The 26,578-nt window shown below is 42.9% G+C and overlaps 1 protein-coding gene across 6 annotated transcripts in view; it reads left to right on the forward strand.

The window, feature by feature from the left end:
• LOC114597150 (protein FAM13A-like) overlaps positions 1 to 26,578 on the forward strand; it is a 41,082-nt gene that overhangs the window by 6,380 nt on the left and 8,124 nt on the right. For 3 of the 6 annotated variants that reach the window (XM_077930575.1, XM_028729324.2, XM_028729325.2), the window contains exons 3-7: positions 977 to 1,136; positions 2,283 to 2,492; positions 4,723 to 4,909; positions 7,222 to 7,360; positions 8,119 to 11,549. In XM_077930575.1, the coding sequence (XP_077786701.1) occupies positions 977 to 1,136; positions 2,283 to 2,492; positions 4,723 to 4,909; positions 7,222 to 7,360; positions 8,119 to 8,184 (762 nt within the window). In that variant the 3' untranslated portion in view covers positions 8,185 to 11,549. Of the gene's footprint in view, positions 1 to 976; positions 1,137 to 2,282; positions 2,493 to 4,722; positions 4,910 to 7,221; positions 7,361 to 8,118; positions 11,550 to 26,310; positions 26,347 to 26,578 lie in introns of those variants that run through there. The other 3 variants (XR_013393282.1, XR_013393281.1, XR_013393283.1) reach the window with 3 other exon arrangements.

Genomic DNA, 26,578 nt, shown 5'->3' on the forward strand with positions numbered 1-26,578 from the left:
TGATATTTAACTTACATCTCAGCTACTCACTTTTAAGTAATCGGTGTGATTTTATCTTTTTTAAATAACCCCTACTTGTGGCTTTTGGGAAAATTACAAAAAAGTCAGAATTGTATTTCCTTCCTTCCTTCCTTTCTTGGAAGAGATTATATTCAAAGTCAATAATCCATTATTTATGCAGAAGTTACTTTGTGCATTAGGAAGAGTAGCCTTTGCTGAAAACCTGCATCATTAAGAATTGATTGTTTGACTATTTTAGTTTATAATGCAGCTGCGATTTTCTAAAACCTGTAATAAATAAAAATGTTAAAATGTTATTATTATTTTTATTAAAAAAATACTTAGTAAAGTACTCTGTAAAACTGCCAGTACTATGATCAGCTGCTGGGTATTTTGAAGATGTTTGGACATTCTATCAGACTATAACAGAACTGCAGATCCTCCCTCTCAGTTTTGCTGAGGAACCAGAAACCTTTAGCTACTCCTTTTAGCTACTCTGTCCCTTCAACTGGTCATTGCAAGAACCTCACAACTAAAAACTAATGTCTGTGTCTTCTTTCCCCCTTCTCCCTCCCAATCCCTTTTCCTTTTGTGGCGTGTCTTTGAGAAGTCAAGAAATTTGGCATGGTTAGATAAAATCTTAGTCTGATCACTTGAATTTTGATACCGTGGTGGTATACAGAACAAACCAATAACTAGAAAAACCAAAGCTTGGAATTATTTGACTCAAGTTGCTTTAAAAGGCAATAATGGGAGCAGTGGGAACCTTTGATTTTGCTCTGCTGGCAGAACCAAATTTCCATTGCCAATTTGAGATTCCCCCCCCCCTCCCAATATTTTGTATGAATACATTTTTAACCCTATCCCTACAAAAAAACTTTCCAAGTTCTTTAGATCTCTTCTGCTCTTTCAATTTCTTTTGCATCAATGGTGCAAAGAGGCCTCAAGAAGGTGTTGCATTTCTTTCTGTTTGCAGCAGTCGTTATCCTCTGTAGAAATTAAGTACTGTAGAAATAAAGTTGGACCACAACCTCAGGGAACTTTTGGCATTCCTCTTGACTACTTTGCCCAAGAGGAAACTCAATTTCCTGTTCCTTCCGTTGTCAAGCACTTGGTGGAATATTTAGAAGAGTTTGGTAAGTTCATTATCTTTAGCTGAACTTTGTAAGAATTTCTTTTGTTCCTTTCAATAAAAATGCTGAGCTTCGCACTGAATTTCTGTGGCTTCCTGATCTGGTTAGGAAGCAGCATTTGAAGTGGGGATTTCATATGGCCTGTGGCTCCCTCCAGAACAATTATGACATCATTGATCCTGTGCTCTGCTTCTGGCCTCTGATGTGGGCATCTGGTGAAGTGTCTATGATGTCATCAATCCTGGGCATGCCCAAAGGCACTTTCTGGGTTCTGAAATAGAGGGTGATATCCATTATTAGTCATACTCTGCTTAGATCCATTAAAATCAAAAGACTTAAGTCAATTATTTCATCAATTATTTCATTGGTGAATCCCAACTCTTTCCCTACCATTGACACATCTTTAAAGAACATGTTTGGAGAAATTTTTGCAAAGCTACCTTCTTTTCCTAGGGGAATGAGAAAAAGAAAAATCTCAGAAATTTTCTGAGAATTTTTGTCTCAACCCATTTTTGGGGTGGGTGGGTGTGAGAGAACACAAAATCTGTTCTTGGTAACAGACACCTGCCTTACCTCTAGTCATATATTCTTTGCAAATAACCACTTGTAAAACAATAAAGCAGAAGTTAAGTATAGCAATAAATGATTTTCATGTAGGTAACCCGAAGAAAAAGTTATGCAATTTTGTTAGGTACAGAGCTAAGTACCATTTTAGAACTGACACCAGGCCTCCCATTGATTTTGACAGATCAGGATTGTGTATTTATTCAGTAATATTCATAATGTTCATACACTGAAATGATAGATTTATCTTATTTCTATGGGGGGGAGTGTTTTAGTGCCATGTACTTCTCATATTATTTAAAGAAAATGTTTTCTTGCTTACAAAGATGCTGATTAACTACCAGGTTGTTTAGTTTTGTTGCCATGACAAAAGCATACCCAGAAACCATTCCTACCATACATGAACAAATTTAGAGATGCAGTCATGCATCTGAGACAGTATGTGAGGAAGCAGGTGTTCTTCCCCCCTACTTTTTTTTTTTGTATTTTTTCAAATCCTAGTGTTCCCACAACCCCCTCCTTCTGCATGGATGTTAGTATGAAAACAAATTTGCTGTTACTATAGGATGTTGCCTATTTCAATAGGTCTGAATCACAAAGGCCTATTTCGGATCTGTGGCTCAGTGACCAAAATCAAAGCGCTGAAGGAGAAGTATGACCAAGGAGAAGAGGTGGATCTTGTTAATGAAGGAGATGTCAATTCCATTGCCAGCCTGCTTAAACTCTTCCTGAATGAGCTCCCAGTCGCTGTTATCCCTGACTATCTGTGCGCCAATATTTTAGCTACTTTTGAAGGTAAAACAATTACATATTTTTGTTCAAGTGGGCATGTTGCCACATCTTGGAAAAATACATGTGCAAAGGTTCTTGATCAGGGAGAGGGTTGAAATGGATGATACATATATTTTGCTCTATTCTGTAATTAGAAACTGGTTTATCAAACACGAATGAAGGCGTTTGACCTTGAGCATAAGAGGTGCTGAACAAACTCAGAGAATGATGAACACTACATGGATCTGCTCAAGATTGCATAATGGTTTGTGGCCATTGGTATCAATTTGTGTACACTGACTTGCTGTCACCCTCTTCATCGAGCTTTAACATTCTTTATCTATATCCTCTTGTGTTCCCCCTTCTTACCCTTTTCACTTCTTCCATTCTTCTCAAACTCACATGTTAATTAACTGCAGGTTGCTCTGCTCTCATCCCTGTGCTTTCAGCTATATCACTACATATGCCTGGAAAGGTTTTTCCGTCTCTGCTCATCAGACCACATTCCTTTTTTCCAATAACCCTCAAGACAAACTTTGTTTAGCAAAATCTTTTTGGTATCTCTTAACACCAGTTTGGGGCTGATCTACTTATGCAGAGAAATCATTCAACTTCCTGAAACCTAGTTCAGACTGCAAGTGGGGATTGCATGTCTACATGCTTTCCTAGGTTGAAAAAAGCCCCAAACAAAACCAAACCCCCAACCCTCTCTGCTTGTGTGGTGATGTCAAGAAGGAGGGTTCTAGATTTCTCCTTGCTGAGAACTCCCCCCACCCAGCAAATAGGGGAGTATCTCCTACCAGCAGTTTGAAGTAGTGCAACTCCCAGAAGGCCACTCCCTGTGATATGTCTGTATGTGCAGATTGGCCGTCATTTGTTTCTCTCCTACCTGTCTCCGTGTCCATTCCTGCTATTCATGATAATTGATCATAAACATTTCTCCTTTCTCAGTTTTGTCGGTGTAACACAGAGTTGGGTTTGCGTGTTACTAAGAAGCTGCAATACTGGAAGCCAAGGTTGTTTGTACACCTTCTGCTTTCACTTTCTACATAATGTGCAAAAGGGGGATGTACACGTCTCTCCCATGGGGAGAATTTCAAGAGCATATGATGCTCATACACTAAGGTTACCAGATTTATTTCAATGAATCCAGGGACACTATAAATAAATAAATAAATAAATAAATTTATATAAAAAAAAGGGGAAAAGTTATTTTTTAAAAAAAGAAGTAATATCTTCTCTTCTGTGGTCTCTGGGTCCTGGCCTTTCTTGGAGCGCTAGCTGTGTTTTCCCCCTCCCTCCCTCCCTCTCCCACCTTGCACTGCAATCCCCTATAGTCTTACTTGGGAATAAGCATTAGCAGAAACCCCCTCCTCCTGCTGCTGCCCTGCCCACCTGTCTGTCTGGCCATCTCCTGCACAGGGATGGTCCGGCGGCTGCCCATCCGCGCCTTGGCGCGCCCAGTCAGCGGGTCCCGGAGCAGAGCGAGCGGGAGGAGGTGCGCTTGGGTTGGATCAGCTCATCTCCTGCTTGCCTCTCATCCGCGATGGCCAACAACGAGCTGGCCAACAAGCTGAGCCGCCGCTTGCAAGTCGAGGAGCACAATGGTGAAGCCGAGCAGCAGCCGCAGCTGCCCAAGCACCACCCGGAGGCTGAGCTGGAGCCTGAGCCGATGGCCTTGGGCAGCGGTGCCGACGGCGAGCTGAGTGCCAAGTTGCAGCGGCGCACCGAACTCAAGGACCCTGCACAGCTCTCGCCCGGCGGTGGCACCCAGCACTGTGTCTTCAGGCCCTACACCGAGTCCCCATATGATGTGTCTTGTGCGCAACACATCTTATGGGGACTTCCAGCGAGGCAAAATGGCAGGCGCCTCCTGAAGCCAGCCAGAGCCAACTGCGCTACCAGGCTGGCTCCAGGCTGCTGAGACTGCCGCTGCCACGTTTCCCGGGGACATTAGATGAAATCCGGGGACATTCCGGGGATGGAATTTGTCCAGGGACAAATTTGCAAATCCGGGGACTATCCCCGGGAAACGGGGATGTCTGGTAACCCTATCATACACCTCACTGTTGTACAGGATGTCACTCATGTTTATGCTGTCAATGCTTCTCTGGCACCCATCTGGGCGGTGACCATCTTACCTCAGTACAAAACACCTTGCACATGCTTGGTACTCAGTAAGTATGAAACACTAGCAGTAATAACTACAACTTATGCTAACCTTAGTTAATGATTAACATTTAATCCTTCACAGATAATAAAAGCGACATGGCAGACCGCCCAGGATGCACCCTAAGAAGGCTATTAAGCAGCCTACCGAAAGCCCACTATAGCCTTTTCCATTTCCTTATTAGATTTCTGGTCAAAGTGGCAGCACATAGCGATGAGAACCACATGACAATGGAGAACCTTGCCAATGTTTTTGGCCCCACCCTTTTCCGGTAAGATGTTGTTATGATTGCTGTATAATGTGTAAATTCCCTTTTCCTGTGGTATAACTTTCCTGGCAACATTCCTTTAGTCTGCAGGCGGGGGCTTGGATGTTTCCTCTAAAGAAGCCCTCAACCTTTCTTGGATATGTTATGTCTAGAAATACATGCAAGAGAGAAGGGTTCTGGCCTAGTTGAGAGATTAATTTTCCATTTACAAAGAGTTGTTGTTCCCACATGGGAGCTTTCAAGCTTATTTCACTGCCTGAAGTGGGATAAAACAAAAAAAAATTCCTTCCAGTAGCACCTTAAAGACCAACTAAGTTAGTTCTTGGTATGAGCTTTCGTGTGCATGCACACTTCTTCAGATAGTTCAGGAAATGGTTTACGCAAATGATTTTACTGGTTGTGTATTCTGGTCCCGAGGGTAGTATGCTTAAACTGACTTAAAATGCAAGTGTCCTCTGAGTTTCCATGTGCCTTGGAATTTACAAGTTTGTAAGTAATAGCAGAATTACTTTTTCTTGGTAGTTTGTTTGCCATGTTCAGTCTTGGAGCTCCTCCAGATGTGCTTTTTATTGTGCGTTCATGACGATGCGTGTTCATGATGGTATCAGGGCTGTTATACACAATTCTGCTTTAAATACTGTTTTTGCTTGCAGAAGTTTTAGGACAGATGTACTGCTTTTGTTTCCATGCATCAGTGCATGTCCCATAACTTCTAACTGAAATCCTGTAACTTTCGATACCACAAATGTTCTGGTTTATTTATTTTTTTGGTCCCGCAGTTGTCATGCTATAGTGCAAGAGTGTCCCTCTAAATGGCCATAATATTGAGGAAGCATTGTGGAACCACTGACAAAGTAGAATTATGTGTGGCTGGTGCAGTCCACCACTAATGCTGCAATCCAATGACATGCTGCAGAATACATCTGCAAAAAAGAAAAGGAAAGAAAGACACACATGAAGGAGACCTTGGTCCAACTACAATCAGAGTTACCAAACTGCATCTACTTTGAAAGTGGCTTCCTTGACATTGCTGATGCATGTCCCCCTCTGTGGCTATCTGCTCTCCCAGCCTGTCTGCTGGGGACCTTGACTGCATTAAATTATCACTTAATTATAAGTAAAGTAAGGTAAAGGTACCCCTGCCCGTACGGGCCAGTCTTGACAGACTCTGGGGTTGTGCGCCCATCTCACTCTATAGGCCGGGGGCCAGCGCTGTCCGGAGACACTTCCGGGTCACGTGGCCAGCGTGACAAAGCTGCATCTGGCGAGCCAGCGCAGCACACGGAACGCCGTTTACCTTCCCGCTGGTAAGCGGTCCCTATTTATCTACTTGCACCCAGGGGTGCTTTCGAACTGCTAGGTTGGCAGGCGCTGGGACCGAGCAGCGGGAGCGCACCCTGCCACGGGGATTCGAACCGCCGACCTTTCGATCGGCAAGCCCTAGGCGCTGAGGCTTTTACCCACAGCGCCACCCGCGTCCCTATCACTTAATTATAGTGAGTGACAATTTAATATTCAGCTTCAGAATTTATATGGGCCTGAGAGGATGCACAGCATTACACTATGAAGTATGCCACCGTTTTACAACCCTCTTTTGATGTACCATAACTTATATAGCCTTCATAATTACACCAATAATCGCTTTATTGAATTAACAGCAGGACCAAACACCCAAATATTTTTAATGTCTGGATTAAACAGAAATTTACTCTTTACAGTATCATTAAAAATGAATGAATCTCTTCCCCACCACCACCACATTTGCATTTTCCATTAGAGAACAACAGCATCATTGGCCATGTTATATATAATGCGCACGCTGTGTGCATGCTGTGAGCTTTCAGTTCCTTGCAATATTTGGATGACTTTACCATGGAGTTACCAGATTTTATCCAGATATTTTAATAACAGTTTTATTATACATACAAATAACTATTGCCAAAGCAGGATAGCAAGCACAATTCCTAACAATAATTCAGGTTAGAAGTATGCTACATCAAATATGTACTGACTTGTTAAAAGCAAGTGCAGAAAAGGCTTCTTTCTTTTACTCTCCCTCTCCTTATGGCAAGTTCAGCAAAAATTGTCGCTGATACACACACACACACACACACACACACACACGAGCTGTCTGCAACATGCACATTTATCTTTTCATTTCCTCCTTTTATAAAACATAACGGCAAGCACTTAAAACATTTATGTTCTGTAAGTTCCTTTCTAATGACCACCAGACTGGGTGGTTGGTGATTCATAGGGCTAGAGTATGAGGACCATTAAACTGATGGCATTCCATTTTCTTTTTTCCTTTTCAGAATTCCTTGCAGCCCCTCAGCTCATAAAAAACAAGCAGTATGCAATGGCATTCTCCTATATATTCTTCAGCACCATGCGGGGATATTTGTGGTCTGCCCTGACACTCATTTCTCACTGACAGAGGCAGGTGACCCCCAGGTAAGGAGCTATTAAGGGAGACTGAGTCAACAGATAATTTCTCATTAACTCCTAGGTATGTATTTTTCTCAACTACACTGTGAAGTCACCCCATGGCCAATGCTTGGTTTATCAGTAGCACATCGAGTGCAGATGAGAAACTTGGTTTTTAAATGATAATTTCTCCTGCCAAAGAATACAAATGATCAGCTTTAAAGAGAATGTTGTTTAAACTGAAGGCGCTAATAAATTGTTCCAGGGCAAGTGAGTTTAAATCTATTTTTTTGTCAAGTTTCATGTAAGGGTCTTAAATATAGTGCACTTTATAATTATGATATATCTGGTTTAATAATGGAATGATATATATTATGTTGTAATTACATAATCAGTAAATATGAAAAACTATATATTGTGTGTTGGGGATAAGCTTTTAAAAACTAAGGGAAAGGGTTCCAGCTGGTTTTCTAGGTGTAAAGATGTTTTTAGGAAAAGTGGCCTTTCAAACATAGAGTCAAGAGACAATTTCACCATTTGATAAGCTGTTTGCGTGAACTTGGCTGCAATGCAGTTTAGATTCTGGGGGTTAATGACAGAGGACATATATGCCTCTAATATATGGTGAAGGGGGTTGAAAATGACCTTTTGATCTCTCTTGCACTGTTATAAATCTATTATAAAGAATAGGTTATTAACAGTTTTCAACATAACATCACTCTGCTCCTTCCCCCTTATTTCTGCCTCACCATCCCATTCCAATCATTTGTACGCTTTCCCCACAGATTCTCTCCCCTGCCCCATTGTCCCAAGAGCTGACACAACAGACAGAGGAAATCCATCATCCATAATGTATGCGGCAAGCAACCTAAGACTGGCTGGCCCCTTCCCTCCACATGGTGTCAGTATTGCGTTTTGGAAGCTCACTGTTCCACTTGGTGGCAACTGGCTGGATTTTAACCTGCAGTTTTCAAGGTCTTTTTTTTACAGTTTGCCCCTTCTTCTGTTCACATGCACAGCAATGTCATTATGACTGATTTATAACAACTCAAAGGATCCGTTTGGATAATCAGATGTTTGGGTACATAGGTGTGCAAATTTATATCCTTAATTAAAACACTGAGATGCAAAGAACATTCCCTCCGCCGCTCCTGTAATGGGTGGGGGAGCTGTGAGACTCTGCAAGGGCTTCCTCTCAAGCAAAGGCCCTTTTGAAGCCTCACCACTGGGCAGGAAGAGCCTGGCAAACTCCACAAGGACTTCCAGAACGCCTCTCTCTTGCTGAGAGGGAGGCATTCTGGAGAGCTATGCTGCTGCCCCTAGGGATGGGGAGGACTAGCAGCAATCAAAATAGGTGGTGAATCAGTTCCTACCTTCTATTTCTGACTATATGTGATTATTTCTTAGTAGCATCTATAACTTTGGCCCACTCATTGATTTGACACTTGAAATGACTTTTAAAACAAACAATTAAATGTGCATAGGCAGTATCATATGCCAAAGGCACAAATCCTGTTGCTAACAAAAGAGTCTGACCTCTGTTGATAATATTACTATAGCTAGTGTGTGTGTGTGTGTGTGTGTGTGTGTGTGTGTGTGTGTGTGAGACAACAAACGGCTCTTCTCCTTTTTTCTGAAGGATGGATTCAAGGCTGGGCCTTTGGATGTTGATAAATCCTTCCCCATCCCTTTGAAAACTCTTTGGGGATGACTGTCAATTCCTCGACATGTTTTCAGTTATAGGATGGTTACTGCCATGCTCTGTCAGTAAAATGTGACTAGCTGCACTTTGCCCCTTGTTTCTGGGAGGCTAATGCTGTCGGCTGTAGTGTGCTTCTCTCTCTCTAGATGCTGCTGTTTGCCATCTGTCTCTCGTTTGTTCCAAGAGGACAAATTACTCTAGGTTGTGTGCTAATCCAAAGCAATAGGCAATAACATTTCTACTCCCCTCCACAAAATCTCTCCAGCCATCCAGAACGATGCACAATTGGAAATCATTTCCACTGATAATACCTTCGGAGTTTAGGAAAATTATTTCACAAAGCGAAGCAAACAAAGCTCGGGTGAATTTCCACCGTGACTCTGCAAGAGATGTCATTATATCCCTGTTGTCTTTATTTCTCAGTGTTCTGAAAGCACCTAGGAATTAAGTGCTCTTGAGTATGTGAGAAAGGGGAGCTTGAGTGCAGCTTCTCACATGTATGTGCATGCTTAAGTGTCTGGAGACAGAGCTTTGCAGAGAATGACACATTGCAGGCACATTTTGCTACTGTTCAGCACCCCTCCAAGAAACCTTGGGTGACGGCTGTGGGCTGGGCCAGCAAATGTGAAACTCTGGGTCATTTTCTCTGCTGTTTTCTACCCCATTGCTTTTCACTTGCTTACCTCTCCCCCCCCCCACACTTCTTTCCTTCGACCCATTCCCATTTTTCCAAAGATTCCATTAATCCACCCCCACTCCTACTTCCCAACAGAAGATAGAAGCTGCCTCCCACAGGGTCAGGCTTTTCCGCCACCCCATTGACTTCAGATCTGCCCAACACAGGCAGAAGCTTTGCCTCTGGTGGAAACTGTCTCCATTTAATGGGAGAGGCCAGCCATTGAACTAGAAACCTGAAAGCTGTCGTCCCTCCTGTTTTCCGCTGGGGCTTCTCCTCTTGCCCCTAGAATAGAGGCTGCAGTTGGTGTGGATCGGATTCTGACAGCGAAAGGTCAGCACAGCTGAGCCATGCCTGTCCACACCACCTTTCCCTTCCATCTTCTACTGTTTTCAAGCGATTCTCTTTTCTCCTATCTGATTTCACACACGCACCCATGTTTATCTATCCAGTGGGTGTCATGTTAATTTTATGCCCCGGGTGCCAGATTCCTTTAGGCTCCCCCTGCAGACACCCACACACTCTTTTCTTGTTCCAAAGTATGGAGACGTATTTGGAAGAATGCAAGAAGCCAGATATGGAGGCAGCCAAAATTAATTTCTCCCTCCCCCCCCCCCCACTGCCAATCTCTGGGAACAAAACGAATAGCTTTGATTTAGAATCTTTTTCACTGGTCAGGTTGAGTGGGACCTTCTAAAAATAACAATATGTTCTATTTTGCTGCTGCTGTAACTCTACTGCACAAATATCTTTTATCAACACAGTTAATATTTGCATATTTCTCTTAGGAAATATAACAAGGAGTCTGCCAAGTCCATCGAGCAAAGGGAATATTTTCGGAATTCAGCTGCTTGATCTGTTTTTTTATAATCATTATTTGTGCTTCAAGTCTGACCTTCACATCCCTCAACATGAAATCCATGTCACTAAAGTCCCTGTTATTTGATCTTACATTTACAGTCCATAGGGTGCTGCCTTTGCATAGAGCAGTGCTAGACATTGCAAAATAAATAAACAAAGAACCACCAAAAAACCAACAGCACTGCCCCCCCACCCCCAGCTGAGTTTTCCTCTTCTTCTCTTTTGGATTTGGCCTGCCTCATTCTGGATGTTGTTGTTCTGAGTTTTCTCTGCCCCTGATAGTCCTGTAGATATCGGGACATGTGGCAAATGGGAGCAGATGTTATAGAGCGGGGCAGGGGAGGAGGAACTTGGCATGGGGCTGCTCTTTTTGGCAGTAGCAACTCTGTATTTTGTAACATCTAGGTACAAACACACACTGCTTCCACTTGGCTTGGTCCCATGAGGCTGTTCTATGTGTGTGGATACTGCAGCCTCCCACACAAAGCCAGTGGCACAAGTCTTTCTCAGGTGACTTCAGTCTCAGTGGTACAGATAAGTAGCAGCTTGGGGACAGGATACCTAGCAGCCCACCTTCCCCTTTACAATATACCTCTGGTTGGTCACTCAGATCTTCCAAGGGGGCCTTTCTGATGCGAAAAATGATGGGATTCAATTTTATAGCATCTTGCAAGCAGGCCTTTTCAGTAGTGGCACCGCTCTCTGGGACATAAACCATGTGATGTTCATGAGGTAGCAATACCTTCTGAAGACCCATCAATTTATGCAGGCTTTCTCTGGCCTGTAAGCTTCATTGCACTGCTCCATTTTACTGATGTATTCTTTGCTTTTGTTGATGTGGGTTTTTTTTTTGTATTTTGGTTAACTGTTGTAATATAGATCTTTTAATGATCTTAACTGTTTCATGTGAGCTGTTTAGAAACGTCACTCATTAACTGGGACATAGATATTATAAATAAAAATGAATGAAAGAATAATATGGGCTGAAATATTTGTGGACTGTTTAAGTGTGTGTGTGTGTGTAAATATTCGCCAGGAGTTTGGGTGAGGGAAAACAATAAATTTCTCAGAAAACTTTCTCCTGAGAAATCTTGGCTCACATAATCTTGAATGAACCTCTGTTGTTAGTTCATATAGGTGAACTCCATATTTGTATATGCAGCCTTTGTGTGTACATGTGCCCAGTTTTGATGGAAATATAGAACTACACTCCCTCTATCTATCTATCTATCTATCTATCTATCTATCTCCATACCTTGGTGGAGGAAGTGTTTCCTCCCAGCTGAAGGGATCAGTGCCTGCATTTTCCCTCTACCCTGTTTAATGTCCAGTTCTTCCACATGCCATATACCCTCTTCAATAGCTGAGTATCTGCTGTGGAATCCTTGCACATAGCAAAGCCAGCGTGTACACTCAGGACATGTGGGTCACTGACCAGGCCCATTTGGGCCTCACCATTTTCTTGCACGAAGTGACCCCATGCTGTAGGGATCACCTAGCACTCTGCCACAGATGTCCATTAGAAGAGACCAGTAATGGGTAAGCAAGCTGTTTCGAAGGGAATCTTCTCTGCCGTTTGTGGAATACCTAATCAGGAACCACAGGGCTCCGGCAATCTAGTAAGCACTGCATTAGGATGTATTTATGTGGGTATTTACCATGAATTCTGCACTATGTTTAAAAAATGAATATGTAACAGATATTGCTAATAGTTCCACTTGCCAAGCCCTTCTGATGTTGCTGACCCAGACTGAAAGCCACAGCAGTCATTTTGTCAGATATCGGAGAAAGAACCTAAGCGTCTTCTGGTTGCTAAGGCAACGCAAGAGTACATTCTTCTCTCTTTTATCTCCTTTAGCAAATTTCGTTCTTTTAGCTTCAAGACTAGCCTAAGTAGATCAAAAGTAGTCTCTTCATTATGTACCACCGAGATAGCTGCTTCTAAGGCAAATGAACTGTTAAGTTGAAGTGCGTTGCAACCTGAAATACATTTTGTTTTGTTTTGTTTGGAGGAAGGCCATTGACTCTGGAGTGACTTGCTGGAGGAGATAAGATTAAGCCAAAGCAGAGAAATTTCAAAGCACATTGCAAGGATAATCTCCGTTTGCAAAATATTTCAAAAGGGCAAAAGAATTAACATTTCTTAAAAACACCCCTCCACTCAGTGCTGAAAAGCATTCCTTCGTCTACACATATTCAGTTCTTGTACACAGTTTGGAATAGAGAGTGTGTGTGTGTGTGTGTGTGTGTGTGAGAGAGAGAGAGAGAGAGAGAGAGAGAGAGAGATTTGTTATACTGCATTTCCTTCGAATTCCCAGAATGTTTCAGATAGGAAGAGCTGTTTGACAGTGGAACGGTCTCCCTCCTTCCTCGGAGGTTTTTAAGCAGAGGTTGGATGGCCATCTTCTATGGATGCTTTGGCAGATATTCCTGCATTGCAGGAGATTAGACTAGATGGCCCTTTGGGTCCCTCCCAACTCTACAATTCTATGATTCTAATTCCCTAGCTAACAGGACCAGTGGTCAGGGATGATGGGAATTGTAGTCCCAAAACAGCTGGAGGGCCAAGTTTGGCCATTGCTGCTATAGACAAAGCTCTCTGTTTATATCCAGTGCCCAGCTATGTGTTTACTAGTCTCCTGCCAGCTAGCAAGACCACACGCACATCAATGTAATATAGAGTTACAGTTGTGTGTAAGAACTGAATGTAAGAACAGATGCTTCATGATTTGTGGCCGCGTTAGACCACATGTATAACACATACATAAACAGTACATTGTTTAAAGAATTAGGCAGCTACAATGTGTTCTAGAAACCATTTATCCCATTTGACATGGGAATGCTGAGACTGAAGTTTCAATTCTAGCCCCACTTAATAGGATTAAATCCCTTTGACTTCAAATGGACGTCTGAATAGACCTTGTTAACGTTATGATATGACTTGCCCAAGTACACAGTGACTCATTGCACAATTCCCTCCTCACTTCTCATCTTGCACTCACCAGAATAGGAGAGTAAAAGCTTCTGCTTTCAGTTTTAGTCTAACCACGAGTCCTGTCATGATTGAGCTTGAGGAACTGTGGTTTGCTTAGAACTCTAGGGATGGGTAAGCTGTAGCCCTCCAAATATTGCTGGAATCCAACCTCCATTAGCCCCAGCCAGCATGACCAATAGGCAAGGAGTATGGAAGCTGTAATTCAACAACATTTGGAGGGCCACAAAATCACTAGTTTTAACTTTGCTTTGAGAACAAGCTAGGATATGAAACCATAGTTTGATCCTGGATTGTTTAAACAAGCCACAGTTCCCTGAGTTTGGGTACCACAAGGAACTGTGAAACAGATGCTTCCATTTTCCTCTGTCACATGAGAAGAAGGGGGGAATTAATTTTTCAGGGACTCCTTTCCTTCCACATAGACATGAATTAACCTATCAATGATATTAATGAATAAGGGAGATTGAAGCAAGTTCATTTTATGTTCTGTGGTAGTTTCTAGGAGCAGAGGGAATGCAAATTGTTTCAGATTATTCCTTTGCTCCAAAGAGTCGGCATGGTGTGATTAGAGTATTGGACAAGGAATGGAGAGAACTAGCTATGAAGCTCTCGCTTGGTGACCTTGAGCCACTCAACGTCTCTCCACCAAAATGATTCATGGAGTGCTGTGAAGGCCATGGATACCGTCTTGAGTGCCTTAGAATAAGGATAATACATAATTCATCTTTCATATAAAACCTACATATGTGCTGTTTAAATTCTGATGTAACATTTTGTACATTGGCTACTTGAATAAGTTGACTCTGCTCATGTGCCCCTTTTCACTCCAAAGTTTTGTTTTGGGGGTTGTTTAATTGTATCAAAGCTTTGGAATCAAAGAAAGAAAGAAAGAAAATTAAATTGAACAAAGGAGAAAACTAGCTTGAAATGCTTTCTGAAACATTCAGAATATCATTTTGGAGGCCTTCCTTTGTGTGAAAATCTATTAGTGGAGTTTGAGGAAAGTTCAGGAGAGTGGGCCACAATGGACAATTTTTCTTCAGTGTTACACAACGTGGAACAAACCAGTACAAGCTGGTTGGAACCGGTTTAGACTGGTTTCAACCGGTCCAAGCTGGTTGTAACTAGTTACAGCCGGTTTGAACCGGTACAGACAGGTTTGATCTGGTCGAAGCTGGTTGGAACCTCTCCAGACCGGTTTGAACCTGTCAAAGCCAATTGGAACGGGTTGAAGACTGGTTCCAACTGGTGTAGACCAAATCAAACCGACTTCAACCGGTTCCAACCGGTCTAGACTGGTTCCAACCTGCTTGGACCGCCAAAACCAGCTTCAACCGGTTCAAACCGGCTTGGACTGGTTCAAACAGGTCTAGACTGGTTCCAACCGGTGTAGATCGATTCAAACCGGCTTCAACCGGTTCCAACCAGTCCGAACCGGTTCAAACCAGCTTGGACCGGTTTGAAACAGCCTGGACCGGTTCCAGCCTGTCTAAACCAGTTCAAACCAGCTTCAACCAGTTCAAACTGGTCTAGACTGGTTCCAACTGGTGTAGATCGGTTCAAACCATCTTTGACCAGTTCAAACCCGTCTGAACCAGTTCCAACCAGTCTAGACCAGTTCCAACCAGCTTCGACCGGTTCCAAGCAGCTTGGACTGGTTCCAACCGGTCTAAACCGGTTCAACCCGGCTTCAACTGGTTCCAACCAGTCTAGACCGGTTCCAACCTGCTTGGACCGCCAAAACCAGCTTCAACCGGTTCAAACCGGTCTGGACCGGTTCTAACTGGCTTTGACAGGTTCAAACCGGCTTCAACCGGTTCCAACTGGTCTGGACCAGTTCCAACCAGCTTGGACCAGTTCGAAACAGAATGGACCGGTTCCAACCAGTCTAAACCGGTTCAAACCAGTTTCAACCGGTTCAAACCGGTCTAGACTGGTTTCAACTGGTGTAGACCTATTCAAACCGGCTTCAACCAGTTACAACCCGTCTGGACCGGTTCCAACCTGTCTAGACAGGTTCCAACCAGCTTGGAGCAGTTCAGAAGGGTCTAGACCAGTACTGACCAACTTGGTCCGGTTTCTACCAGTCTCAATCTGTTCCAACTGGCTTGGGCTGGTTCAAACCAGCTGTGACCGGTTCTTACTGGTCTAGACTGGTTCAAACAGGCTTGGACCGGTTCAAACCTGTCTGTACCGGTTCAAACTGGCTTCAACCAGTTACAACCAGCTTGGAGTGGTTCCAACTGGTCTAAACCTCATCAAACCGGCTTCAACCGGTTCAAACTGGTCTGGACTGGTTCCAACTGCCTTCAAACTAGCGATATTTAATGCAAATGCATTTTAAGGCTGAGTCTAGGTAGCCAGTGTGGTTGGTGCCCTTCAGATTCTGTTGGACTCCAACTCCCATCAGTCTCAGACAGCATGGCCAGTGGAGAGGGTTGATAGGAGTCCAACAGCAACTGGCAAGATTAAATGCATGTGCCGCTGCATTCAAGAAATACCACTCACCCTGCTTTTGTCCACTTTCAGTGCTTGAGCTCTCTTGCTTTTCTTCAGGGAATTAGTTAAACTTGTAGAACCATTAGCACCTCACTAACAAATTGCTCAGTAGCTTTGTTAATTGAACAGCACCACAGTGCATTGGCAAGCACTGTGCCTCTTTGTTGGAGCCATGGTGTAACTCTGCAGAAAGGATCATCATTAGCCTTGGGTTTAGCATTTGTCACCCGGTAGAGCTGCAGGATTGACTAGCCCACCCAACGAGCTCCCAGTCAACAAACTTAAGAACAGTATCTTTAGATCAAATAGTTTAACCACTCTCCATTTCCAAAGGAGAAGGTAAGGTCTGTGTGAACATGTGTGTATGACAGGGAGCTGTGGAGTTTGGTCAGACGATAGTAATATGTGAAAAAAGAGAATGAATGCAGAAAGGGCACCACTAATATAAATAATCCATTCATTTTCATGGGCATTGATGTTAGTAAATAAGTATTCCTTGAGATGGACCAGGCAGGCATTTCATAATTATGACCTGTTGAGATCTGAGGGTCCCCCCCGCCGCCCTTTGCAATCAAGTGGCATATAAATTTTATGAATAAATGTATAAATAAAATTGCTGGTTGTTGTAATCCAGCTCAGCTATTTGTAAATACTGCCGCATTTAACCATGGGCAAGACTGCAGCTTTCCTTTGTTTTCAACTTTTTGATCCATTCCATTTTAAGACAGAAATGGTAGATGAGAGCTATTTTTCATGTACTTATCTCTCCCTTCAAGTTAATCCGCTGTTACTAGTCCTGAGCCCTTTGGTTTCCATAGAAACTGCCGCAGCCTCCAACTGTGCAGCCCTCAGAGACTTAATTGCATTCCAAGTTTCATAAACTTTCTATTAACCTTCGCCTGGCAGACACATGCGTGTTGCAAGATAATGAGCTGAATTAATAGTCCAATATGATGGATTTGATTTTTCCCTCAACAGCAACCGGCCCCTCAAATATCCTTTTTTGGGGGGGCGGGTGTCAATGAATATTATCTGTAAAAACTGCTGGGCTGCCATTGCTGATGTTTTGCTTGCTATTTGCAAAATGTCAGACATAAATGAAAACAATCCCATCGGCATTCAGAAAATGGCCTCCAGTTGGCTAGCTAGTGTGTCCCCCCCCCCCCGCTTTTAAAATACGCTGCTGTGGCTAGAATTTCTGGCACAGGCTGCATGCACACCATACATTTAAGGCACACTTCTCACCCCCCAAAAAGATATATTCTGGGAACTGTAGTTTATCCCTCACAGAGTTATATTTTCCAGCACTTAATAAACAACAGTTCCCAAGATTCTTTGGTGGAAGTCGTGATTTAAGTATATGGTGTGTATAGAGCTGTATTCTTAAGGCAAACCTATGCTATACACTTATGGCTTCAAGGAAACCTAAGAAAGATAAGTCATAAAAAGTCTGTGAGGAGATTAGAGATGTATAACAGATTTCTCAGCTCCCTAACAAGTCTAAAAATCTAAAGGTTTCCTCATGGGGAACCACAGTTTAGGTATGCTGTACAGAGAGCATCTTTTTCCAGGCCATCCCTGCCCCAATTTCTGACTGTGGTAGAACTTCCAAGGAGGCCCTTTCTGCCAGTCTTAGCACCCTGATTCAGAAAGTTACCTGGTCAATGATTCTCTTTGAGAAGTGAAGGAGTGTGTAAATACTTCCTGCAAAGGGAATAGCATAGGAATTTTTGGAGTTAGCAAATATGGGGCAGCCATGCAGGGAAGATCTGTCACCGACAACCTCTCCTTTTTCAGATTTAAGTTTTCACCCAACACTGCCCACACAATTTCAAAGCTGTTTCCTGAAACCATGTAGAATAGAAACTTGGAGACAGAAGATTTACAGGCTGTCAAATTCCACACCAGTTTGAATGGTTTGTCCTGAAACTCAAAGATGAAAACTGTTTGTGAGTTCCTCCCACCACCCCTACATTAAGAGCACCTGCTTTGAGAGGGTCCAATGTGACATAGAAAAGCAGCACAGGCGAGTGCTTAACCCTTGCCCTCTCCCTCCGTGCAATTCCTTCCCCCAATGTATTCCCTGATTATTTGCAAGGAACTCTGTGAAGTGTATGGATCAGCTAGGGAAGGGGAAATTAGTGGGCAGTAGGAAAAAGGCTTAGCATCCCTTTTAACACGCACGCGCACACACACACACAGCTTCTCTGTTCTAAACTCCCCAACAATCATTTTCCCTTGCTGAACTGGCTGTCAGGATTGTGGTATACACATTAGTCATCCCAATATGTTTTGAACGCATTTGGCTGGGACAATTAAACAGAACACAGACACCAGAAACATTGATCCATCTACAAAGCAGGCATCTGCTCACACCTAACGTAGATGCAAATTTGTACCTGCTTCAGATACTTCTTCACAAACTGCCTGGCTGTGTCTTTTCAGTGTAGATGGAGAAATGCAAACTAGGCCACTAAGCTGTTTTACACCACTTGTTACACATAATTAGAGATGGGTTTGTTTTTTTAAACTAGCTAACTAACTAACTAACTTACACCCATGATTTCTTCATGCTCAGCAAGACCACATATGAACGTTTGAGTCCCCGAACATTCAACCTTGTGACCTGAACAAGACAGCCTTGTTACTTTTGGCTGTTCTCAAGATGACCTATTGCATAAAACCAGCTTATGTCAAGGCGCATTTGTGTTTTTCCCCTTATACAGTAATTCTCAAGAGGCAAGGAGCCTAGTTCCCACAGTCCCTCCATCAAAGCCAGAGAAAAGAAAAAATAATTTTGGTTAGATAAGGAAAGATATAAATAGGAATAGGTTTAGTTTTTTTGCCCACCTCCTCTGTGCCGTTAGAAGTTATTTTCCTGGTTACTCTATGAGGCAAAGCATTCTGCTGATCACTGTCAGGATTAAATTCTTCAAAGATGGGCACAAACTAAAAATAATACATTCTACTGTTTTTCATTAAAGGCACACTTAAAGAATCTCTTCTACTTAATGCACTATAGAACAGAGAGGATGAAAGTGAGCATTAGGGCCTTTCTCTTTTCTTCTTGAAAAGCACATCAATACCCTCAGCTGAAGACTGTGGGAAATTCTCAGCACTAGTCATTGGAATGTGAACTATTCCATGGGCCCTCCAATTTTAATGTTAGCTAGCGGCACCATCCATGCTGGAATATCTGCAGTTCATCTTCCTGGTTTCTGTATAAATTTATCCATGTGGCCAAGTATACACATTCTCCAAAAATGCATAATATCTTCACAAAAGGGTACCGTCAGGTGGAGGGCAGGGGCGGAATGACAGGACCTTCAAAGGTCTGCCAGTGGCTATTAGCCACGGGTGGGGGAATCACATGTGACCTGTTGGTGGAGTGAATGGCAAAAGAAAGCAGGGGAATGGGCACTTGAGCCTTAATAGCTTAGTTGGTTAGAGCACGGTGCTGATAATACCAAGGTTGCAGGTTTGATCCCCTTATGGGACAGCTGCATATTCATGCATTACAGAGGGTTGGACTAGATGATCCTCAGGGTCCCTTCCAAGTCTACAGTTCTATGCTCTATGAAGCAGGGCCAGTGAGGGAGATGGCCTTGGGAGGCAGGGTGTAGCCTGGGTGATGGGGGTGGCCAGACAGAAGGCTGTATCCAATCCAAACCTGAGGTTCCCTACCCCTTTCATAGATGCGGGTGGCGCTGTGGTCTAAACCACTGAGCTTCCTGGGCTTGCCAATCAGAAGGTCAGTGGTTCGAATCTCCACGATGGCATATGCTCCCATTGCTCTGTCCCAGCTCCTGCCAACTTAGCATTTCGAAAGCATGCCAGTGCAAGTGTATAAATAGGTACCACTGAGGTGGGAAGGTAAATGGCGTTTCTGTGTGCTCTGGTTTCCATCACGGTGTTCCGTTGAGCCAGAAGCAGCTTAATCATGCTGGCCACATGACCCAGAAAACTGACTGTGGGCAAACGCCAGCTCCCTCAGCCAGAGTCACCTTTGACTGGACCTAACCATCCAGGGGTTCTTTACCTTTTACCTTTTTAACCTATACCTCCGGATTTTGCTGATGCTAAGGAAAAGAAATCATAACTGAAGCAGAAAACGCACACACAATCAAAGCCAATGTTTTTTGTGTTGTAGAACCTGAGTAGTATTACAATTGCAAGTCCTGTTTTTTTGGAAAAAGCATCCCATAAACCCAACCCTAATCATAGCATGCTATCAGTTCCAGGTAGGAATTACTTGATGTGTGAAGCAGCCTTAATGACTCAACCTCTTCATTACTAGGCCTGCTTGTTGGAATGCCGCACTGGGAAAACGGTTCCATTTAAAGTTCTAAGTGTGCTGAAAACATGAGGATAATTTTAATCAAACCTGAGGAACTATTGGAGAGGGCCAAACACTTCAGATGGCTAAGTAGCAATACCACAAGGTTTCTTAGGGATCTGATGAACTGGAATTGGTGACTTGTGCTCCAGCAATGCTTGATTGCATTTGGAGGAGCAGTATCAAAACTATTAAGTGTAAAATAAAATTACTGCAGGCTCTCATCTATAACGCCTTAATAAAGGCATATTACTTGGACACAAGGGTTTTCTGGCTTTTGAAATTAAATGCTATTAATGATTGCTAACGTGGTGTTATGCACCCCATGAAGTTAATGAGCATAATTTAGAAGATAACTGAAGTGTCACCAGAAAACTCCAAGGTGATCAGGGGTGGGGGTGGGGAGGAATGGGGACTTGAAAAATATGCCAGATGAACAGAGGAGAAATTAAAGGCTTCATTTTCTTGCTTCTCAAGCAGCCCACTCTAGAACAGGATTTCAGTGCACACAGTTGATGCGTATGAGCATCATAACGTTTCTCTAGTATCCATGATGGATGCAGCAGATGAAGATGGAAATCTGGATTCTCTCATCCAGGGAAACTAGTTGCATGGCGCAAAGCATTACTACAGCCAGGGATGAGAAAATATGGCCAGTTTCTCATTTTTCCAGCGTTCAGTTCAGTTCTCTGTATTTCATCATCAGAGATATATATATATATATATATATATATATATATATATATATATATATATGCAGGTTTTGGTGTCCTCGGGTGTCTTCCCGTGTAAAAGTTGGGGTGTCTAGGCGACGTTTCGACGAGGTCTCACTCGTCATCTTCAGGCTGGTGTTTTCGGCTTCTTGTTACTGGAACAGAGCAGGATCTCAGTGTTTGGGTTCCTATAAATACTGTTGAAGGTGTGGTGTATAGCCTCCAATGTTTTGGGCAGAGAGGAGGTTCCCAGGCTAGTGTGCCTTTTCTTCTTTTGTTCCTTAATTACTTGAGGGATATCTTGAGTGATTTCTTGAGCGATATCCTGAATCCCACTTAGGTGGGTCATTAGGTGTGGATTAGTTGCTCAAGCCTTTGTGTCTTGAACTCTTGAACTTTGTGAAGAGTTTTTTTGAGAAGATGGCTGTACTGCATTTGGTTGTGCTCTGGCTTGGCTTCGTGTATAGGGGCGAGCTGTGGTTTTGTGGCCTGTGCCGGCCAGATCTGTGTAGGGATTGCAGGGGGGTGCAGCATCCGGAGGTGCCACCATGGTTTGGCTACTGGATGGTATCTGTAATTCATCTGTGGAGAGGGTCTGGGTTTGGGTCTGGTGTGGTTGATTGGTGATGGCGTTCTGTTCACCAATCAACCACACCAGACCCAAACCCAGACCCTCTCCACAGATGAATTACAGATACCATCCAGTAGCCAAACCATGGTGGCACCTCCGGATGCTGCACCCCCCTGCAATCCCTACACAGATCTGGCCGGCACAGGCCACAAAACCACAGCTCGCCCCTATACACGAAGCCAAGCCAGAGCACAACCAAATGCAGTACAGCCATCTTCTCAAAAAAACTCTTCACAAAGTTCAAGAGTTCAAGACACAAAGGCTTGAGCAACTAATCCACACCTAATGACCCACCTAAGTGGGATTCAGGATATCGCTCAAGAAATCACTCAAGATATCCCTCAAGTAATTAAGGAACAAAAGAAGAAAAGGCACACTAGCCTGGGAACCTCCTCTCTGCCCAAAACATTGGAGGCTATACACCACACCTTCAACAGTATTTATAGGAACCCAAACACTGAGATCCTGCTCTGTTCCAGTAACAAGAAGCCGAAAACACCAGCCTGAAGATGACGAGTGAGACCTCGTCGAAACGTCGCCTAGACACCCCAACTTTTACACGGGAAGACACCCGAGGACACCAAAACCTGCATTCCTGTACCCGTGAAAATCTACGAAAGCATATATATATATATATATATATATATATATATATATATATATGGTTGTCATGAAAATCCACCAGCATTTTAATGTGGATTTCTCCTAATAAACACATTTTGCACTTGCTTTTGTCCACTATACAGTTTCCTCATACAATGCAATTTGATGTTAGCTTTTCTAATATATATGCAGTTTAATGCACATTTTACCCTAGTAAATGAATTTTTTGCACATACTGATTTCCTGGTTTAATCGCATTGCAAATCCGGGTGGTGTGCACTTTTCAAAGTATAACTGTTTTGGTTTTCATATTGCTTCCGAAAGTGTGAACTAGTTAGGTCAACTTTAAATTTGAATACAAATTTCTCTCCACATCCCTAATGCAGCTGATTGAAACCACTTTCTTTTAGCTGTTTTGCCCTGGATGCCTCAGTGTCATCATGGATAAAATCAGTGCTTAGAAAGTTCATTTAAAAAAGGAATTGGTTACAGTTCATCCCCTCCAAAAATGAACTAATTTTGTTCCAGTTCAATTCACAATTAATTCATGTGGTCCTCAGCTTACCGCCCCCCTCCACCAGTTTTCAGAATTTTACAATCTGTTCTGCTAAAGTATAAAATATGCTCATGAAGACTAAGAAACCATCAAAACAGACACACAGTTTAAAGGGAACAATTGTTTTATTTTTCCCAACAGTTATGATAGTTTTTCAGATAAGTAAGAATTGTAACTAGAATGGTCACAATCACACATAAAGTGCAATGAATTCCATAATATGTGTGTGTGTGTGTGTGTGTGTGTGAGAGAGAGAGAGAGAGAGTGAGAGAGAGAGAGAGAGAGTGAGAGAGAGAGAGAGAGAGAATTAAAACTGAATTGAATTAAGAATCACCCAGAGTTGCACTGCAAAGAAACAATTCATGTTCAGTTCATACAGGAATTGTAGGAACTACTTTCAGGTGTAATTCTGAGATTTTTGAATTGTGGTAGTTAAGTGAACTAGTTAATCCAAATTAGTTCATGGCAAGTGATGTATAAAACTCAGAATTTTTTTCTACTAAAGCTTCTCTTTTCTGCTTCTTTGATTATTAATGCAGACAATTTCTCCTCATAGTCTTCTGATCATGAACCTTCAGTTGGTTTTGTAGAATTCTCTTTCATATTCCTTTCACATCTCGCTATGTCTTGTCCTTTGTTAGCCTTTAGTATTGTCAAAATCCATCTTTTTCTATTTTGACTGCTAGGATGATTGCCTGGGCTCCGATAATTTTTCACCTTCATTACTGTAATATTTTACTTTCGGAGCATCCTGCCTCAAACTTTAATCTCTGTTCCGAATGCTGCTGCTCGGGTAATTCATTCCACTTGTCATCTTGATCATGCAACACCTCTTTATCATCCCCTCCTTTATCTCCCAGTTCCTTTCCCCCATGCATTTTAAACTGTGTTTATACCTTTTAAAATTCTTTGTGGCCTGGTTCTTCCATTTTTGCCCAAGTCCATATTCATCAGCTTTGCTATTCTGAGTCTTGGCTTCCTTGTTTTCCATCAACATGGTCTGAATTTTCTGGACATGGGAGAGGCAGATTGGGGGGAGTGTGCCCGCTTCAGGTGCACTGGGCCTCAGGGGCACCACTGGGGACTCCGAACAATGTTTTAGAAGAGGCCGCACATGGCAGCACTGAGATTTGAGATGCCAAGATCTGCCACTGCCCCAATATTACTTTGTCAGACACAATGGATCTGGTCCAAGGAGGCATTGCCCCACCAACCTCAGCTTGGTGCTGCCTGTCAGCTTCCTCCTCTGTAGTTTCAGTGTTGCCGATTCAGGACATGTAAGAAGAAGAAGAAGAAGAAGAGTTTTGATTTGATACCCCGCCTTTCACTCCCTTTAAGGAGTCTCAAAGCGGCTAACATTCTCCTTTCCCTTCCTCCCCCACAACAAACACTCTGTGAGGTGAGTGGGGCTGAGAGACTTCAAATAAGTGTGTCTGGCCCAAGGTCACCCAGCAGCTGCATGTGGGGGAGCGGAGACGCGAACCCGGTTCCCCAGATTGCAAGACTACCGCTCCTAGCCACTACACCACACTGGCTCTCAGGAATTTTCCTGATGTATGGCAAGCCTAGGCTCTTAAATCTTCTACACAACTTCCTTGCAGGCTAGTACCAAACATCCAGCTGAAAGTAAGGATGACCAAGGGGCATGTGGGGAAGCAACAGTTTGGGAAAACCAAGGAGGTTTAAGTGGAGGGAGGAACACCCTGGATCAACTGAGCCAATCTGATCCATGGGAATAATTTTCTCTCTGCCACAAATATGACAGTCAGCTGAACCCCCGGCATAAATGAAAAAACCATCTACAGGGCTTCTCCATGAGAAATTGTTCATGGTCAGCTTTCTGTAAAGCTTGCAACAACACATGATTTGCGATAGGCATTCTGTTCTAAGGAAACACTGTGACCCAGCCAATTTAGCTTCCAACACTATAATATGTGGGTTTGTTTTTCTTGGACCTGTCTCTCCAACGCTCAGTTCATACTACCTTATTAAACTCACTGCCCTTACAGTATCAGTGGTGAAATAAGGATCTCGGGTGAACATGCTGACCTGCCAAATTTAAGAGCTAGAAAATCTCTCAGCATTGAGTTGTCTTTTCCAACCAGTGTGGTTTTGTGCCAAGTAGCGTCCAACGAGATCATTCTGTGATGTAGTTGTGTGTAACTGCAACAATGAAAGAAATATCACCCTTTGCTAACAGGAAGTCAAAGGCAGAAGGAAATTGCTACCACATGTGTAGCATTAGTGCCCTCAAAGCTACGGCATTTGATTCCCACCCCGTTAAAAAAAAGCAAATTTTGTCTTGTTGAGTTGGCTTTTGGCAAGTCCAAGCATAGTAAAGTATATTTCATGTTTTGTTAACACCACAGCATTGCACCTGGCCACCTGAGGAATGTTCCTGGTGGGTTTGGCGCAGAATGTAAGGAATTCTAACAAACAGTCACAAAAGTAGGTGGAAAATGAGCACCAAAACGAAAAAGACAAATTCAGGCCTTATGAGGGGAGTTACTGAATGGCCAACTTTGAGTGTTTTGATTTCTTGGTACCATTTGTTTATTAATTTTATTTGCAATTTATTGACATATGCTCTCTGGGTGACTCTCAAAAGAAATGCAACAATTAAAGTTAAATAATAATAATAAAAAGAATTAATTCATTTTTTAAAAACTAAGAGGACCAGAGTGTAAGACACATTTAAAAGTGCTAGGTGAACATCAGGTCTTCACCTGGTGCCAAAAAAGATGACATGGTGCAAGACAAACTGCTCTGGGAAGGTTCTTTGCATAACTGGGCTGCCACTACCAAAAAAGCCCCTCTTCCTCATGGTAACCCTGTTGTAATATACAGTTATTGACTCACACTTACATGCACAAAATGGTTAACCTGAGTCCTGAGCTCACATTATCAGAGTAGGTGTGGCTTAGCAGGCTCTCAGTCTCTCTGTGCTTTTTGGAACAAGCAAGAAGTCATGCGGCTATGGCTCTCTAAAAGTGAACTGAATCTCTCTAAATGGAGATTTTACAGCCTGCATCTTTGCTAGCCTAAAGACTGCATGATTCTTTTGGTAAGTGTTATGTACTGAAGTTCTCACCCTTGGCCAGCAGAGGGATACTGTAGATAGTTTTCACTCAGGTCCACATATGCAAATAAGGGATTGAAAGTGACGTTCAGTGATTGGATAGTTACAGAAAGTGGTTACTGTTGCGTTTTAGTGGAGCTCTATATAAGCAGGCTGGCTCAACCCTTCAGTTCAGTTCTGTTCTGGCCTGTGAATAAACAAGAGCTGTTTGAAGAATCGCTGTGTCGTCTGATACGTTCACCCACAACTTAACAGTAAGAAAATCAAGCCCCCCCCCCCTTAAGTCGTTTGGACGACGTCTTCTTCTTCATTTTTACTGCCAACAGATGGAGATATGTGTGCTGTAACTTCTGGAAAAAACTGTGAGTAAAATATTCAATAATTTGCAAAGCTAAGTGTGATTTAGTCTAGCCTAAGTATTTTTTGTAGGGAATGTTAGTTTAAAGGTAAATGAGGGCAGATGCAAAATCTAACCAAGTTTTAATGTGCTTGGACCAATCACCATTGTACTAGCTCCTCTATGGGGGAGTAAGCATCTCTCTTCCATAGCATACAGACATTCAATAGGAGGACTGTCTGTCAAGACTAAATCCA

This window comes from Podarcis muralis, chromosome 6, assembly GCF_964188315.1.
Source record: "Podarcis muralis chromosome 6, rPodMur119.hap1.1, whole genome shotgun sequence".
NCBI lineage: Eukaryota > Metazoa > Chordata > Lepidosauria > Squamata > Lacertidae > Podarcis > Podarcis muralis.